The sequence below is a fragment of the Lipotes vexillifer genome, unplaced genomic scaffold, assembly GCF_000442215.2.
Source record: "Lipotes vexillifer unplaced genomic scaffold, Lipotes_vexillifer_v1.1 scaffold232, whole genome shotgun sequence".
In the NCBI taxonomy this organism is placed as follows: domain Eukaryota; kingdom Metazoa; phylum Chordata; class Mammalia; order Artiodactyla; family Lipotidae; genus Lipotes; species Lipotes vexillifer.
This window is the reverse complement of record NW_006793997.1, coordinates 1315127-1332543: the sequence shown is the minus strand read 5'-3', so window position 1 is coordinate 1332543 and position 17417 is coordinate 1315127. Positions and strand designations below refer to the sequence as shown.

Below are 17417 nucleotides of genomic sequence, written 5' to 3'. Positions count from 1 at the left end.
TTGCTGAGTATGGCCTTTCTCTAGCTGCGGTGAGCGGGGGCTACTCTTCGTTGCGGTGTGCAGGCTTCTCATTGCAGTGGCTTCTCTTGTTGTGGAGCATGGGCTGGTTCTAGGCGTGCAGGCTCAGTAGTTGTGGCTCACAGGCTCTAGAGCACAGGCTCAGCAGTTGTGGCACATGGACTTAGTTGCTCCGCAGCATGTGGGATCTTCCCGGACCAGGGCTCAAACCCGTGTCCCCTGCACTGGCAGGCAGATTCTTAACCATTGTGCCACCAGGGAAGTCCCAATAGTTCTCATTTTTATACTTATTGAAATACTTACAGATAAAATGATATAATATTTGGGATTTCCTTAAATATGGGATGTGAAGGAGGAGTAGGAAGTATAGAGGAAATAAAGTAGGGCTTAAGTTGATAATTATTAAATTTTGGTAATGGGTATATGGGATATGGGAATCATATTAGTCCAATTTTGCACCTGATTAAAAAGTACATAGTAGTTTTTGTTTGTTTGTTTTTTGCTCCCAATCACAACAAAGTTAATCCACAACCTCTGGCAGTACACAAGGTCCTAAGACATTTTATTGCCATATGGAAAAAATAACATTCAAATCTTTATAGTTGCATATAAGGAAAATCTTAGATAAATATGGAATTAAACTCTTTATTTTCCAAGAGGCTGGATCCACCTTATATTTAACTGCGAGGTAATAAGGGTCTAGGGAAATAACTGGCTGTGAGCTCAGCCTAAGGATGCCCCCTCTTTCTCCCCCAAGGCCTATCAGTCCTTCTTCCCAGTGCTGTAAACTAGAGAGAGGCTCTCAAGCTACTCCTAATTATCCCACATGTAACTTCCAATCAATTATATAATCCTGTAACAGAAAACAAAATGGCGCACATGAGTGCCTATACCTGACTTGCTCTTTGGCTCTCTTTAAGGACAAGATTTCTTCTTTCAGCTATTGTTGCTTCAAAATCTTGTAGTACAGGTGTCAGTGCAGGGTTGGCACCACCTGCCCACTTGAGTCGCTGTTCAATACTTGCTTCAAGTGCTGCCAGTTTCTCCTATAAAAGCCAGCAGAATCTCAGTGAAAACGACACCGTTCACTTCCTGTCTGTTGAGCATTTTTATATAAATACAAGAGATTCAAAAGAAGTAGGATGGGGCATAAGTAAATTAGAAAACATCTTTAACAAACTGTCACCTTTTGGAATTAATCTTGATTTCACGTTGAATATTTAAGGCTAAACATGTTTTGGATATGTAAGGATTGGCTTTCAGTTTATTGTCTTAAAATTTGCAGAAAGAAGTTTCATTTTCATTTTTAAATACAATAGTCCTTAAAACAAAACACCTGCTACACCAAATTCCCACTGCACTATATGTGCTATCTACAAGAAAGTCCACTTATACTTTTGATTGTGAAAGATGAAAATCAGATTCCCACAAATGCAGAAATTTACGAATAATGGTAAAAATAACAGCCAGGTTATCATGACGAGGAAGATTTTATGTAACAAAGTTGCTTCATTATTTATTCAACGTTTTGAGCGGAGGAATTCACATTCATAGTCTCTCTCTTGCTCTCGCTCTCCCCTCCCTCCCCTATTTCTTTCTCTCACACCTCTAAAATCAGAAAGGGCATGAGTTCATCCCCCTAAATTGAAAACTAGGACTAACATGCTGTAGAGAAAAGGTATTTCAATCTTCAAAGAAGTGAGCTCCAGAAAAATTTTATTAAAAAATTTAAAAATATTATAAAAGTGATTATACTTGATTTTATACTAATATTAATCTATAAAAAGAACAGAAATATGTCAGTTACTACTGAGTGTACGAGATATAGGAATATTCACTATAGAGAGATATATAAAGCCATCATGAAACCAGTTTTTCTTATTTAAAAAAGGAAAGCGAGATTAAATATTTTGCTGAAATGACCAAAAAATAGTCAATAAAAATGGTTTGGAAAAATGTTCTGCTGCCTTTGACATCACAAAATTCCATTAAGTAACTGCACACTAGAAGTAAAGAAATGCCTAAGCTTCTTGGATATTAATATTAAGCCAAATATAACTGCTTTGTATACATTTCAGAAAACAAATTTGGTATTCGAGTTTTTCCCATTACCAAGGTCCCCTTAATGTATAAAAGCATGGTAATATCAAATTCATTAAAAACTTGAAATATTTAGTATATCTCTATTCTGGGTTCAAAATATACTGCTAAGATTCAGTTACTTTGGAGGGTAAGAAAAAAAGATATAAATTAAAAATAAAAGTGAAAAGGTATTATGTTCCTGTGGCTTAGGAGCCAAGGACAGACTGAACAACAGAGCACTAACACTTCACCACAGTGGAGGTCATTTCTAAAAGTACGATGTACCAGAAGGAGGATCTGACAAAACACACCTGAACTGTTGCAATTGAAGTTTCAATCTGGCTCAGAGTATGGAGTTTCTTTTTCATGCTGGTTAAGATGGCAGAACGAGGGGGAGGAGTAACCGACATGGCTTGTGGTCTGTTGATAAGGAGATCTTCATGCTGCCACTGTTCAAAGAAAAAGAAATGTAATAAAATAAGCAGGAAAAAGGCCTTTAGATAAACAAGGGAGGGGAGGTGTGATTTAGGACTGGGGGAAGAGGGAAAAAACCCAGCTGCAGCAAGGTGGGGTGAGCAGGGAAGAATAACAGAAACACAATAAAAGAATCAACCAGGTGGAAAATTTCCTGAGGTAGAGAATGGCTGATAAATTTCTGGGATCACTGATATGCAACATTTAAATAGTAATTCTGAAGATGTTTCCTAGTCTAAGTAAAAATCTGCTGCACAATCCCCCTAAAATATAATCTCCAGTTAAGAGGTTGGAACAGGCAAGGTAGGGGAAGAGTTCCCCAGCACAGAATTAAGCAAGTAACTGAAAGAAGCAATGGCAGCAGTCACAGAAGAAAGAAGGATTTTGATAATGTTTTCCATATAGTTGTCAATTTTTTAGGGAATAAATAGTTTTCCATATAGCTGTCAATTTTTTAAGGGAATAAACTCTAAAATGTATTAAATAATAAAACTTTTCAACATTATATATATATATATATATATATACATTATATATATATGTATTTTTTAATAAGTTTATTTATTCATTTATTTAATTTTTGGCTGCATTGGGTCTTCGCTGCTGCACACAGACTTTCTCTAGTTGCAGTGAGCGAGGGCTACTCTTTGTCGCGGGGCGCAGGCTTCTCATTGTGGTGGCTTCTCTTGTTGCAGAGCACAGGCTCTAGGCACGCGGGCTTCAGCAGTTGTGGCACACGGGCTTCAGCAGTTGTGGCTCGCGGGCTCTCGAGCGCAGGCTCAGTAGTGGTGGTGCACGGGCTTAGTTGCTCCGTGGCATGTGGGATCTTCCCGGACCAGGGCTCGAACCCATGTCCCCTGAATCGGCAGGCAGATTCTTAACTACTGCGCCACCAGGGAAGCCCCTCAACATTATATTTTTTAGAAGTAAAATAAATACCAAAAAAATCCCAATGTGCTAGAAGGACTGTCAATATATAATAAATGCAACTTCAGAATTTGAATAAATTACTTTTCTTATGAGGTAAGAACACAGCTAATGATAAAACTGCAAACAGAAGGAAATACACTGGTTCCATGCCCCCCCAATTCCACTCTTGGGAAGTAGCTTCAATATAAATGAAGTTATTAACTGGTTTGTAACACTGCCAAATGTTAACTGCTTTATATACATTTCAGAAAACAAATTTGGTTACACAAAGTAACCAGTGTTTGTGCCAAAACAGATCCCAGGATAATGTAGTCCCCCAATATTACTCCATGAGTTACAACTTGTCTGAAGCTACTGACAATACTGAAGCCTATATTTGAAATAAAGAAAGAAGAAAAATAGCTGTAATTTATACTGTGCTTAGTGTCTTACACAAATCATCATTTTTAACCTGCACCGTCATCAACATTTTAGAGAGATACTGTCCCCATTCTACAAGTAAGGAAATCAGACCTTAAGGGAAGTTAAACTTAAGTTCATATACCTGAATCCAAATCCATCTCACTCCCCCAAAGCCTGTCATACTGCCTCTAAACAAACAAGGACAAAAACAGGCTTCTAAAAAACAGTTCCCAAGTGATGACCAATGTATGCACAGAGCTTAGAGAATTAGGGAAACAGAAGTCACTTTAGAAATAATTATGTTAGACAGTACAGAAGGCATATCCACCTAATGAACACATTCAACTGTTAGAAATTACATTTACAAGTAATACTTAATGAAAACACTAACCATACAACTCTGATGGAAACTAATTCAAAGGACACAAACCATGAACACAAAATGCTCTCAACTACATAAAAGAGAAACAAGGAATAATTGGAAAGACAGCACCGGAATGCTGACGCATTTCGGTGTTTGCTCTGGGCTGGCACAATTCAGGAAGTTTAAAATTTTCTCTTCTTTATACTGTTCTGTATTAATTTCCGCAGTTTTTCAAATTCCTACATTGAGGAAAAACCCCTTTATAAAGAGAAATACTAACTTGAAACATGGCGATATGCAACTGAACGCGCTGTAGGCTTGTCTTACAGGAGGAGATACTCGTCTCCAGCCTGCGCACCAAGTCGTGCTTCTTCCAGGCAGTGTCGTAGGAGCTCGCGAGCACAGTCGCCCTGTTCATGACCAGCTGAGAGAACTTCCCGATCTGGATGTTGTGCTCCACAGCTTTTTTACACAGATCATCAACTGAAACTTTGCTTTCAGCACCAAAATCCTTTGCCTCCACTTGAGCAATAATGTCTACCCCTAGAGCACTGATGAAGCTGCACAGCGTGAGGCCCAAGGCTTGGTTCGGGAGTCCAATCAGGAGCTGCCGCACAAAGTCAGCTGTGAATGCTTTTATCGGTTTAGCCATCTGGTCTTCACTGAAACAAGAGTTTCTAAAAAGGGTTTTCACATTGACAATCTGCACAGGCCCATTTACAGTATTCTGATCTTCAAGTGAACTTGATCCTAAAAAAGGAAATTTTTCTTTCAGTATTTCATGCAACACTAAAATAAGGTAATAATGCTGCTTATTTAAAAACTTGAAGATTGCATGAACTTAGTATTTTAATTTAATTTACAATTAAATTAAGCCTACTCTATCCTGTCCCCCTCCAAAGTACTACACAACTAGACCCAGCTTGTTTAAGAGTGAAATATTACCTGACAAAGTTTTAGAAAAGGTACCACAGAGCCTGAAGAACTCCTTAATTGTCTGTAGTCGTTTTAGAAAGAAAATCTCTTCAAGCACCTGTCGGTGATTATCATCATCAAAAAAATTGACTTGGGTGCTCCTGGCTTCCCTTATAATGTCAATCTTTCGCCAAGCTATAGGAATTTCCATCTTGTTTAGCTATTATGTAAATGAAAGAAAAGCAAGTTCACTTCTCCACTCTTCACACACTGAACAACTACTTTCCTACACTTGCATTATTCATAAAACCAGGTCAATAATTTACCTTTTCAACTAATAAGCCAAAAGCAGTCTCAACTTGGGCAAACATGCCATCAAATGCTACCAAAAGCATCTGGCCAGCTGACATTTTTGGTGTTTCATCAACTGAACCATTTCTTGGTTGGATTAATTCACCATATTGAGCATGAAGTATTCTAGAGGAAAAGAAAGGGGAGTTAAAACCCTCGCTGAAGAGTATTAAATTTGGGGGAAAATGTAAGATCAACAAGTCTTACAGCTAGTGTGTGGAGTCTAGGGGAAAAGTCTCTGTATGAAGGAAGGAGTGTTATTAGCCATCATTAATGTGAGTAAATTTTATGCAAATTTGAACTATGACATTTTAAAAAGAACTATATAAAGTATTACAGTCTCACTTTATACACAGAATGTAAAATAATATAAAATGCCAATTCTTTTTTTTTTAATGTCGAGAATCACACAGTTCTAAAGCTGGTGGACCTAACAAAAGTTGTCAAGTATGTTCACACTACTGTCACATGGCAGAGCCAGCTACAGACAGTAAATGGAAATACCTATCATTTTCGGCATGCTGAGTTTCAAATAATGCATAGTTGGAAGTTAGGTCTTCAGAAATTTGCCTTTCACATTATCATTAAATTAAGAACTTACGTAGTGTTTATGTATCCAAGCACTATTCTAAATATTTTATATAAAAAAGCAAAAATACAATTCCCAGTACCTATGACTACTATCAGTAAAACTAATGTTAACTAGATTTTCAACTTTATCACACACACATAAATAGCTATAAAACTATTAGGAATTATTATGAGAATTTAAAATTTAGGCTACCCGAGAAATTTCTAATGGAAAAAGAGCTGCATGATGGTATAAAGTTTTCCTTGAGATTACCAAAAAGTTTCTCTAATACAAGATACACACAGGCTATAAAAGAATCAAACATGAAGTCTGTAACCCAATGCATACATGGAAGGAAACATTCCTCCATTTGACAGTAAAGGGAATCTAGATTAGATATTAAGGGAAAATAAGGGCTGAAATTTTGTGAGGAAGAAAAGTGTATAGATTTAGCATCTAAGTTTTAAAATAACGTTAGAGATTTTATGATAAAGCTCTTGTGCAAATAATCTAAATCACTATTTGGCTGGCATTTATGTTTATGCTATACTGATTACAGTTATTTTTTAAATTTTATGGTAAAACAACTACAAAGAAACAAGAAAATAGGAAAATTCTGAATGCAACATAAAAGAAAACATTAAGGAGATGTTACCTTTTTTGGTGAAATAAGGCACCATAAATTAAGAAAAATAAGTTTACATTTTAGATATATACTTCCTGCAATTTAAGAATGGAAAGGTATTTGCTTCAAAATAACTGGAGCAGTACAACTTAAATAAGATTAAACAGGTGCAAGAAAGAGAGAGAGAGATTAACCAGGTACAGATAATTACTGAAGTTGGTAAAATGGAAGTTCATTATACACTATTCTACTTTCTTGTATCTTGGAATTTTCCCATGGGAGGAAGTATGGTGGGTCAATTCATTTCTACTCTCTCAATTATACCTTCTGAAGGGAGCTGGACATCAGAATGCCAAAGAAAGAGGCCCTGAGTCACGAAGCACAAAGGGTAGGGCTTAGCTTTGGGTACAGTGCATGGCTGGAGAAACTGCCCAACCTCTACAGGTTCCAAAGTCAAATTGTTACCCTAGATTTAAGAGTCAAGAAATACAATGTTCAATACCTAAAACTTATATAAAACTTAAGCTAACTTAAAAGTGTTCATCTGAAATGAGGTGTATACTCCACTAGCTAACTAAACTGGCTCAGATGCTTCCATGGAGTTCCAAGGGCTGGCTTAAAAAGTACCACACTCTACTTTGTGTGTATGCACATGTATGGTGAAACTACAGCCCTAAAAGAATACATATATGTATGTGATAAAACTACACACACACACACACAAATGAGTGCATGTATAACTGGTGAAATCTGAGTAAGCTCTGTGGACTGTACCGATGTTAATTTCATGGTGTTGCTACTGTACCACAGGTATAGCAAGATGCTACACTGAAGGAGGAATGAAGGGTACACAAGACCTCCCTGCACACTTTTTTTTTTTAACACAACTTCCTATGAGTCTGTAATTATTTCCAAATAAAAGGGTTTTTTGTTTTTTGTTTGTTTGTTTTGGCCCTCCCTCAAGGCTCACAGGGTCTTAGCTCCCAACCAGGGATTGAACCCATGCCCTCAGCGCAGAGTACTAACCACTGGATCACCAGGGAATTCCCCCAAATAAAAGGTATTTTTTTTAAAAGACATTACTTATAAATGCTTATATATATATATCTGCTCTGAAAATTAAAAGTAAGCTTACAGTAAAATAAGAACTCAAAACTTTTATCTGGCTACCCATCTCTTTCACAAGAAAAGAGAACACAGCTTAGCATTCACTTGCCTGGCGACATCGATGTAATGAGCATGTGTTTCTTCCTCAAGTCCCATAGCTGCATTTCTTAAATAGGCTTGAAGAGATTCAACTAGAGTCTGCAGAGGAACACCATCAGTTGTCTGCTCAATAAGACTGTCCAGTTCATGAAGCATACTTTCTAATGTGTATTCTCCTTTCATTAAACATCTCAGTGCTTCTGGAAATATGATTTGCCGGAAATTTGAATTTAATTCCTATAAATATGTGAGAAACATATTTTAATGCTTTCTGAGTTTAGAGAAAGCAGCATTAAAAGCGAGGAAGTCAAATCACTTTTTGGACCCAGAGATGAGAAACACAACGTTCAACACCTAAAACAAACTTCTAAAATTTAAGCTAATTTAGAAGTACTTACCTGAAGTGAGGTGTATACACCATTAGCTAAGTGAACTGCCTCAGATGCTTCCATGGGGTTAGGAATGTCTAAGTCTTGTGGCACTAGGTGACACTGCTTCAGTAACTGAACAAGGCAAGTGACATTTCCACTCATACTGCAGAGCTCTTCCAAGAACCAGGCTCCATCCCGAGAAGTCAGATCAACCAGCTGCTCTCCAGCACTCGAAGCTGCACCTTCCATCATTAGGTTACGTCTAAAAAATGAGATAAATATTTGTACAGTGAAACTGACTTAGCTAAACACACATAAATGGGATACCTCAAAATCTGAAAGGAAATAAAGCAGTCTTACACCGAGCAAGACTAATGAAAGAAAAAGGATATCTTAAGTTTGGGATCAAACAAAAGACACATGAACTCTCCATAAGCATCAATGTTCGCAAGACAATGAAATGGTCTCACTATGTGGTCAGCTAACTCACCTTGTGAGGGTACAAAGGGCAGAAATAATAACACTTGCTAGACTCAAAGATCCTTCCTCTCCGTTCTCGTGAAGGAAAACTTTGATACAACGTTCAATTTCTTTCAACTGATCTTCACAAACAGGTACGGTGACAGCTTCCTGTTTCAAGCGTTCCACCTGTCTAATAAGACGGCTGTTTATGTCTGTTGCGTACCGCTGCAGGGTCATCTCAGTGGCAGTGATGAACTGACACACCGTTGGGGGTGGCTGGGGCGCATACTGCACTTCATATCTGTAAACAGAGAAAGAGGTGCTTGTAAAGAAAGTTCATGCCTTACAAAATACGAAAAAAGACAATATGGAATACTGCATTTGATCTTCAAACCTTGAAGAGTAGAAAACATTATTTCCATTTTACAGAAAAGGTCTCGAAAGTGAAAGTAACGTCCTAAGATAACTTGTTAGTGACAGAATCAATATTTGAATTCAGCTCTCTTTACCCTGATCTAACCATGCTTACACTGGGATACATTTTAATCAATTAGGAAAAACACACTGTCTTTTAAAGGAAAACATGAGCTCAAACCCTCTTAAAACCAAGAGAAAAGTGACTCCATTCAAATTCCATCTATCAACCATTTCTTTCAGAAAAATAAAATACTATGCAATTAAAAACATGAACACAACTTTGCTTCCAGTCCCAATGAGAAGTAAAGAAAATGGAGAGTGATCAAACTTACTTCCTATAGAGATCCTGACAGCGCTCTACTGTGGTGTTACAGATGAGCTCTTCCATCCAGGTTTTCCATTGCTCAATTCGATGTTTCTGAAATATAGCCTTCGGATACTGCAGAGCTACAGTTGCATAGTGGTGCAGCTGCTCCAGACAGCCTCGCAGCACCGAGCGCCTCTGCTGCAGGAGGGTACCGACTTCCCCCTCCAGCTGCTCACACTGGCTGATCAAGTGGGCCTGGCCAGCATTCTGCAGAAAGGCTGTTGCTGGCACATAGCTTGGAGGACCTTTGGGTAAAAGATAATTATTGATCACAATGAAACCATTTCAAATCAGCAGTCACTGAAAGGGAGTACAAACCAGAACTCCACACATGAACACAACCACAACAAAACCCACATGCTCACATGTATATCTAAAATAATAATCAGCCCATACCAAGGTCCATTTGTGTGCTTATCTCCTGAAGCAAACTTGCCAGCTGTGTTGCTTCTAAATTATTGAATGCAGCCTGATAATGTGTTATCCACTGTTCAAATTCATTCAGCTTCACCTGGATCGCTTCCTGAACAGCTCTTTGCTGAGTCTGTAGTTGAGTGTGTTCAGAATACCTAATGGAAGGAAAAATTTTTGATTGCTCTTCTTTCTTCTGTGTACTTTCATCACCCTGAAAGTACATTTTGCTTATACTTGGACTGCCTGGTAAGCTCCTTTTCAATCTTGAGGGCAGTGCTCAAATGTCCTTTCCTTCTCTGTTTTTTCCTGACCCTACAGAGTTCCCTAACTACACTCAGAACATTTTAAATAAAATTCTACCACATTTGCCAGGGTTACGAGTTATGTGAAGTATGGAAGACTGAGACTTAATAGGTCTCCATAATCTCAGCGTCTCCGGCAGTGTTTGGCACTTGTACATTTAACCACCCTTCACTGAGCTGGGCAGCCGCTCTGTGCAAGGTTTATTCACTTAGATCACTTTTAGTTTAATGCTCAAAAAAACTCAGCCAAGCAGACAAGATCCACTGTACAAATGAGTAAGGATTCAGATACAAACTGCAGAGAGAAAACCAAACCCCAGGTTTTCTGAATCCAAGTTCAGTGTTCTAACAACAATGTCCACCATCTCCCATAGTTACTCAAACATGTAAATTAAATATAATAAAGCAGAAAATTTAAGTGAATTCTGCTTTATTAACACTTTGAAAATGCAGTTCTTGGGAGAGCTTTATTTATCTGAGTTGCTGCAATAATTCTAATTCAAGTTGACAATGTTTACACAAAAATACGAAAATTATCCTTAACGGCATATCTTTAGAACTAAGAGTTCAACACTTGTTTTAAACCTGTGTTGCAGAGTATGAGAAGGATGATCCACTCCTTCAGCTCCTTCTAGAAATTCTATTTCTTCCAACAGTTTGCCCTGCAGTTTTTCCACATCTGTTAGTTGCTCTTGCAAGCTCAGGTATTCATCTAAACTGCTGTCCAGCTTGGGAAGTACAACCAGCATCTCGTCCCTATTCTTAAACCAGTTCACCTGTAAAAAGACATTATTAGGAAGATTCTTATACAGGGCTGACTATGAGATATGATGATGTCTATCAGAAGGATCATGTTAGAAGGACATTCTGCACGTTACTCTACTTAAATCTCAACAAAGCCGGGGTGTGTGTGTGTGATGGCATCACCCATATTTTTACAAAGATAACAAATGTGGTCAATTCAAACAGCCATAAAATGAAGACTCAATTCCACAATAACACGCAGTTACCATCACGTCACACAAAACAAGATTAGCATCACTGGCTACCACGATATTAAAATCAAGAAGGAAGGAGGCTATCCAAGTAAAGAACACTTAAAACCGTCATTGTTAAACACTTTTCAGTCTATTAAGAAAGGTATAATTTTTTCAAATCATTAACCCACTTCCCATGTGTGAGAGTGACTGTGTGCCTTTGCATGGGAGCATTTCTTAGTGAAAGATCACAGCAAACTGCGTCTTACTTCGCTGCCATTTCAGTATTATACACTGCAGTTGTATAAAACCAATTTTTAGAAAAAGTTTCACTCTTGGACTTCCCGAGTTGCTGCAATAATTCTAATTCAAGTTGACAATGTTTACACAAAAATACGAAAATTATCCTTAACGGCATATCTTTAGAACTAAGAGTTCAACACTTGTTTTAAACCTGTGTTGCAGAGTATGAGAAGGATGATCCACTCCTTCAGCTCCTTCTAGAAATTCTATTTCTTCCAACAGTTTGCCCTGCAGTTTTTCCACATCTGTTAGTTGCTCTTGCAAGCTCAGGTATTCATCTAAACTGCTGTCCAGCTTGGGAAGTACAACCAGCATCTCGTCCCTATTCTTAAACCAGTTCACCTGTAAAAAGACATTATTAGGAAGATTCTTATACAGGGCTGACTATGAGATATGATGATGTCTATCAGAAGGATCATGTTAGAAGGACATTCTGCACGTTACTCTACTTAAATCTCAACAAAGCCGGGGTGTGTGTGTGTGATGGCATCACCCATATTTTTACAAAGATAACAAATGTGGTCAATTCAAACAGCCATAAAATGAAGACTCAATTCCACAATAACACGCAGTTACCATCACGTCACACAAAACAAGATTAGCATCACTGGCTACCACGATATTAAAATCAAGAAGGAAGGAGGCTATCCAAGTAAAGAACACTTAAAACCGTCATTGTTAAACACTTTTCAGTCTATTAAGAAAGGTATAATTTTTTCAAATCATTAACCCACTTCCCATGTGTGAGAGTGACTGTGTGCCTTTGCATGGGAGCATTTCTTAGTGAAAGATCACAGCAAACTGCGTCTTACTTCGCTGCCATTTCAGTATTATACACTGCAGTTGTATAAAACCAATTTTTAGAAAAAGTTTCACTCTTGGACTTCCCTGGGGGTGCAGTGGTTAAGAATCCACCTGCCAATGCAGGGGACACGGGTTTGAGCCCTGGTCCGGGAAGATCCCACATGCCACGGAGCAACTAAGCCCGTGCGCCACAACTACTGAGCCTGCGCTCTAGAGCCCAAGAGCCACAACTACTGAGCCCATGTGCCTAGAGCCCGTGCTCTGCAACAAGAGAAGCCACCGCAATGAGAAGCCCGTGCACCGCAACGAAGAGTAGCCCTGCTCGCCACAACTAGGGAAAGCCCGTGCACAGCAACGAAGACCCAATGCAGCCAAAAATAAATAAATTAATTTAAAAAAAAAAAGAAAAAAAAAGTTTCACTCAACTTTTTTATGGACATGTTAACTTTTTTCTTTTTGGCCGTGCCACACAACTTGCAGGATCTTAGTTCCCCGACCAGGGCTGGAACCTAGGCCCCGGCAGTGAAAGCGCCGAGTCCTAACCACTGCACTGCCATGGAATTCCCTGGACATGTTATTTTTACTTTTTATTTTTTGGTTCCATCAAGTCTTAGTTGTGGCAGGCGGGCTCCTTAGTTGTGGCATGCATGTAGGATCTAGTTCTCAGACCAGGGGTCGAACCTGGGGCCCCTGCATTGCGAGGGCAGAGCCTTAACCACTGTGCCACCAGGGAAGTCCTGGACACGTTAACTATTAACCAAAAGATGACGATGACTTATTATCATTGGCCTCACCTTAATTTCAGCTACTCTCGAAGAAAAAAGGCTGCGAGTGATCTCTCGTTCCATCTCTCTCTTGCTCTGCTTGCTCTCGGCCTGCTGGCCCCCTCCACCATAGACGGCACCAGCAAACCCGGCCTCACCCCCAGCTGTCCAGTCCACCAGGGGGTCATACACAAAGGCCTCTAGCAGTGTCAGCAGAGTCTCTCTGCCACGCCGCATAATGTGTAGAACCTGTTTTCAGAAGACTTTTAATTAAGTTTTTGCCACAAGTTTCCTCATTAAAATGTAGTTTTTCATTCCAAAGGATTTGTTGATTTAAACAGGTACACTAAGAGGTGTAAGAGAAAAAAACCCACATACCTGCTCACATGAAAGCCTAAAAACACCTTCTACTCCAGTTACACCCAGTGCTGTTTCAATGTTCTGTGTCATTCGAAAAGGTACTTTCTCAGGAACTCTAAGGCTTTTACCTTGAAAAGATAAATCATTATATTTTTGTCCTTTCACCAAAATAAATTCGACTCTCATATAAAAAGTCTTTAATTTTACCTTTTTCAAAGCAAACATTGTAATCTATGTGAACAACCTCTCCAGTCGTCATATCTATGAGAACATTATCCAGATGTCTATCTCCAAGGCCAATTATGTAACCGACCATAGACATGACTGCAGTAGATCTGGCATAAGACTAAAGAAGAGGGGATAGGGGAGCAAGTTCAGCATCATTAGCAAATTTCCTCCCAACATGGACTTGATTCTCTAAAATTTACAAACCTCCATAATCCTACTCCCTTATTTCTAAATAAACAGCTAGCGCTCTGCAGGGACGCTGCACGTGGTCACAGAAACTCTGCACTGAGCAACAGCATACGACATGGGTTGGTCCTACTTAATCATTATCAGAACGCAGGATTTAAAAAAACAGAACTATTCTTCAGCCTCTCTAGTTTTTCCCTTTCTGAAGTTTTTATTCTCCTTTTCATTTCATCCATAATCCCCTCCATTCTGCCTTCATACAGTCATGGCTATGCCTCATAAAAATAAATGTAATATAAGATTCAAATGCAGGTCTCAAACTACCAAGTCTGGAGGGAGGCAGGAGGAGGGTGAACAAGACAAGACAGGAGGCAGGCAAAGAAACAATAATACTGATGATAGTCTAAAACAAAACACATACCTGTGTGACTCTCCACCATTCATCAGGGGTGGTGCAAGATGACCAAAGCTCTTTAGCAAGGAGATTTGGGGGCGTGGCCTCCATTAACTCTTCTAATACTGCCTTCATCACATGAAGAGGCCAATCCCGTCGGGACACATCCAGACTAAGTCCAACTGCTTTCAAAGCAGGACTAATTTTACTATAATAAAGTTCACTAGGACGGGGTACAATTCCAGGATTCTGAGGAGTTTGGTAGGAATCTTGGGCCTTTAAAAAAATTTTTTTTAAGGAAAGATCAACTTTGTTTAAATAAGGATAAAGATTACCTTGAATATAAAGCAGTATTTTAAAAACTGGTTTTTCAGTGGAACTCTCTACTTAGCTAGCTAAATCTCATCCATCAAACAGCCAAGTCGTCTGGACTATGCATCTTTCTTACAATCTACATATCATTTTCTTAATTTGGCATTACTACTTTATTGAAAAACTCTGTCTACTGTTATATTTTCTTGAGGTTCAATTCAAGCTCAACATCCAAGTTACATTCTTCTTTGTAACACATAATTCTGTTTAAAATTTATCACTCATTTACTGCACATATTTCATTCTTCACCAATATGACTTAATCAATGTAAAATTAACAACAGATATTCAGAAACAACCTAGACAAAAATTTAAATAGCCTTTCTCTAATTCCACCTCCAATTCACCTCATCAGTACCTGTTCTGTAGTCTCCTAGCCCTACCTAAAAAAATCTGAAGCCTTTCAAACTCTTGCTCCTTCCCATACCTACCCTACTTAGATTCATTTTATTTGTCTAGATGTTGGAACCTGAAGTTGTGACTTTAAAAATCTGTCTTCTTATCTGTAGTACTTAGTACTACTCCTGTCATATACACTAAGCACTCAGATACTGAGCTAAAATGAATTCTAAAAAACTGTTCTAAATCATAATAAATTTCACGGGTACAAAATAGGATGCCACAGTGATTAACTCCAAATTTAAAGTTGTCTATTCCTTCTTTAACTCTTATAAGCTTGGAAAAAACCTCAAGGGCAGCAAGACTAGAAATATGTCACATATAACAGAGAACAGACTAATATATATACTTGTTTATTAACATTCAAATAAAAGCACATATTTTAATTTTAATCAACCTTTTGTGCTTGTAAGGCAGCTTCCCGTTGTTGCCATCGTTTGTAAAGACCAAATAAGGGTGTGGCTCCATCCACCCACTGGATTAGGCCTGATCGAGTTCCTAGTGGTGTTACAGAATAGTGTCGAGCGTGGAAACGGGGTGCTTCCTGGCGATTGATTGTAGCAAACATAGTATTTACAATAGACAGAAATTGCATTATTCTCTCATCCAGATGTAAATCCTCCAATCCTATGGAAACAAAATTAAAGTAGCTAGAGTAGGTGACCAGATGAGGTGAAGTGCAATGGGATGGGACTGGAAACATACCACTTTTTTGTGTTCCTCTCAATTAGCAACAGCAGTCAAGAAGTGACAGCCAAAGAAGCACAATGAGAGCATCAGAGAACATTCTATTGTCACAAGGTATTAGATACTAGCATTATTAGCTGTACCTCAGTTGCCCTGCTTCTATAAGTTCATAAGCAAGAAGAGAGGAAGCAATGGAAAATCATACTACACAGCCTCCAACCACTTCTATCAAAATACAGGATACTCCAGGCTATTCACAACATACAGATATTCACCTAAAACAATCCTAATGCACACACACACACACACACACACACACACTCACACACACAGTGTTAATAATCAGACTAATGTTCTTCTTTTAAATCTCACCTTTAAAAAGATAAGGATAGCTCTTCCCATCTGATCCGAGAAAGAGAAGTTTCTTTGGCTTGGTTTTGGTAGGTAAGATTGTGATGGTTCCACCCACACTGTGGATTGTGACAGTGTCTCTGGCTGAGACTTCTCCAGGAAGAGCAATTTCAGTGTTAGTCATGGCAGCCAGCCACGGGCTGATTTCTTCAAGACGCAAGATGTAACTTGCACGTTTCTGTGCTCTCTGTTGCAAACTCAGCATTATCTATATTTAAGATAGGAAAAGTTTACAATACCATTACAACACTTATTTTCTTCTACATTCAATCTGGCTTAAAGATAAATTTAAAATACAAACACCTCCTGTCTAGTTCTTACATTTAATTTGATGTTACATATTTGGGCCATCCTGGGAGGGGAAACACTGGTGTGCTGGTATGCTCTATGTGATTTCTACTTTGTTCAGACCTCTCCCACCTCCTCTTTAAAAATATGCAATGAAATCATAGCAGATGGAAAGAAATCACTACTGTGATCACAAAATTCAAGGCTTGTAGCGAATTCCCCACTGTTAAGCTATGTCCAATCAATGCCCAAACAAGTCACTTCAGTCCTTGCAATAGAGCAAAAGATATAGCCAGCTATTGGCTGTCAGGTAGACACACCCTTAAGGAAGCCATCTGAAAATGTGGTAACAATTTAGAGCTCTGACTACTTTAAGTATGCAGAAAAACACACAATCTCTTATAACTCACAGGAGTGGATCATGTATAGCTGTATCTCTACTTGTAGCTAACTCAATAATCTACACCTGATTTAATGAACTCTGGGCTCTGCTTTCATGTGAAAATTTTTAAAATCAATCTTTTGCAACATTTGTTCATAAAAGGAAAAATACAACTGGAAACACCTCAAGTATCCACTGACAGGACAAAGGATAAACTGTGGTACTGTCCCATAATCTATCAATGTTCAGCTGTATACAAAATATGGATGACATTAAAAAAACAAAAACAAAAACCTAATGCTGATCCATCAATTATGGAAGTGGTAAACACACGCATGTACATACAATATAATCTCATTTATATGAAATTCAAAAACAGGAGAAGCTAAACAATATACCATTTAGAAATGTATCAATAAAAACTGTTTAAGTAAGTAATGATTAATTCAAAATTCAGAGCAGTAGTTGTGGAAAGGGAGATATAATTATGGAGGGACATAGGACTTCTAAAAGTTTTCTCTATGACTATTTCACACACACACACACACACACACACACACACACACACACACACACACACACACACACACG

General features: G+C 38.4%; 1 protein-coding gene across 2 annotated transcripts in view; it reads right to left on the bottom strand.

The window, feature by feature from the left end:
• The window catches only part of SMG1 (SMG1 nonsense mediated mRNA decay associated PI3K related kinase), a 94906-nt gene that overhangs the window by 7831 nt on the left and 69658 nt on the right, over nucleotides 1-17417 (bottom strand). For both annotated transcript variants that reach the window (XM_007466932.1, XM_007466933.1), the window contains exons 40-56: nucleotides 16118-16364; nucleotides 15456-15685; nucleotides 14315-14563; nucleotides 13687-13825; nucleotides 13498-13607; nucleotides 13150-13368; nucleotides 11703-11893; nucleotides 9952-10124; nucleotides 9521-9800; nucleotides 8800-9072; nucleotides 8337-8571; nucleotides 7949-8175; nucleotides 5512-5662; nucleotides 5216-5405; nucleotides 4551-5020; nucleotides 2412-2549; nucleotides 912-1064 (exon numbers count right to left, since the gene is read on the bottom strand). In XM_007466932.1, coding sequence (XP_007466994.1) covers nucleotides 912-1064; nucleotides 2412-2549; nucleotides 4551-5020; nucleotides 5216-5405; nucleotides 5512-5662; nucleotides 7949-8175; nucleotides 8337-8571; nucleotides 8800-9072; nucleotides 9521-9800; nucleotides 9952-10124; nucleotides 11703-11893; nucleotides 13150-13368; nucleotides 13498-13607; nucleotides 13687-13825; nucleotides 14315-14563; nucleotides 15456-15685; nucleotides 16118-16364 — 3675 coding nt within the window. The remainder of the gene's footprint in view (nucleotides 1-911; nucleotides 1065-2411; nucleotides 2550-4550; nucleotides 5021-5215; nucleotides 5406-5511; nucleotides 5663-7948; nucleotides 8176-8336; nucleotides 8572-8799; nucleotides 9073-9520; nucleotides 9801-9951; nucleotides 10125-11702; nucleotides 11894-13149; nucleotides 13369-13497; nucleotides 13608-13686; nucleotides 13826-14314; nucleotides 14564-15455; nucleotides 15686-16117; nucleotides 16365-17417) is intronic.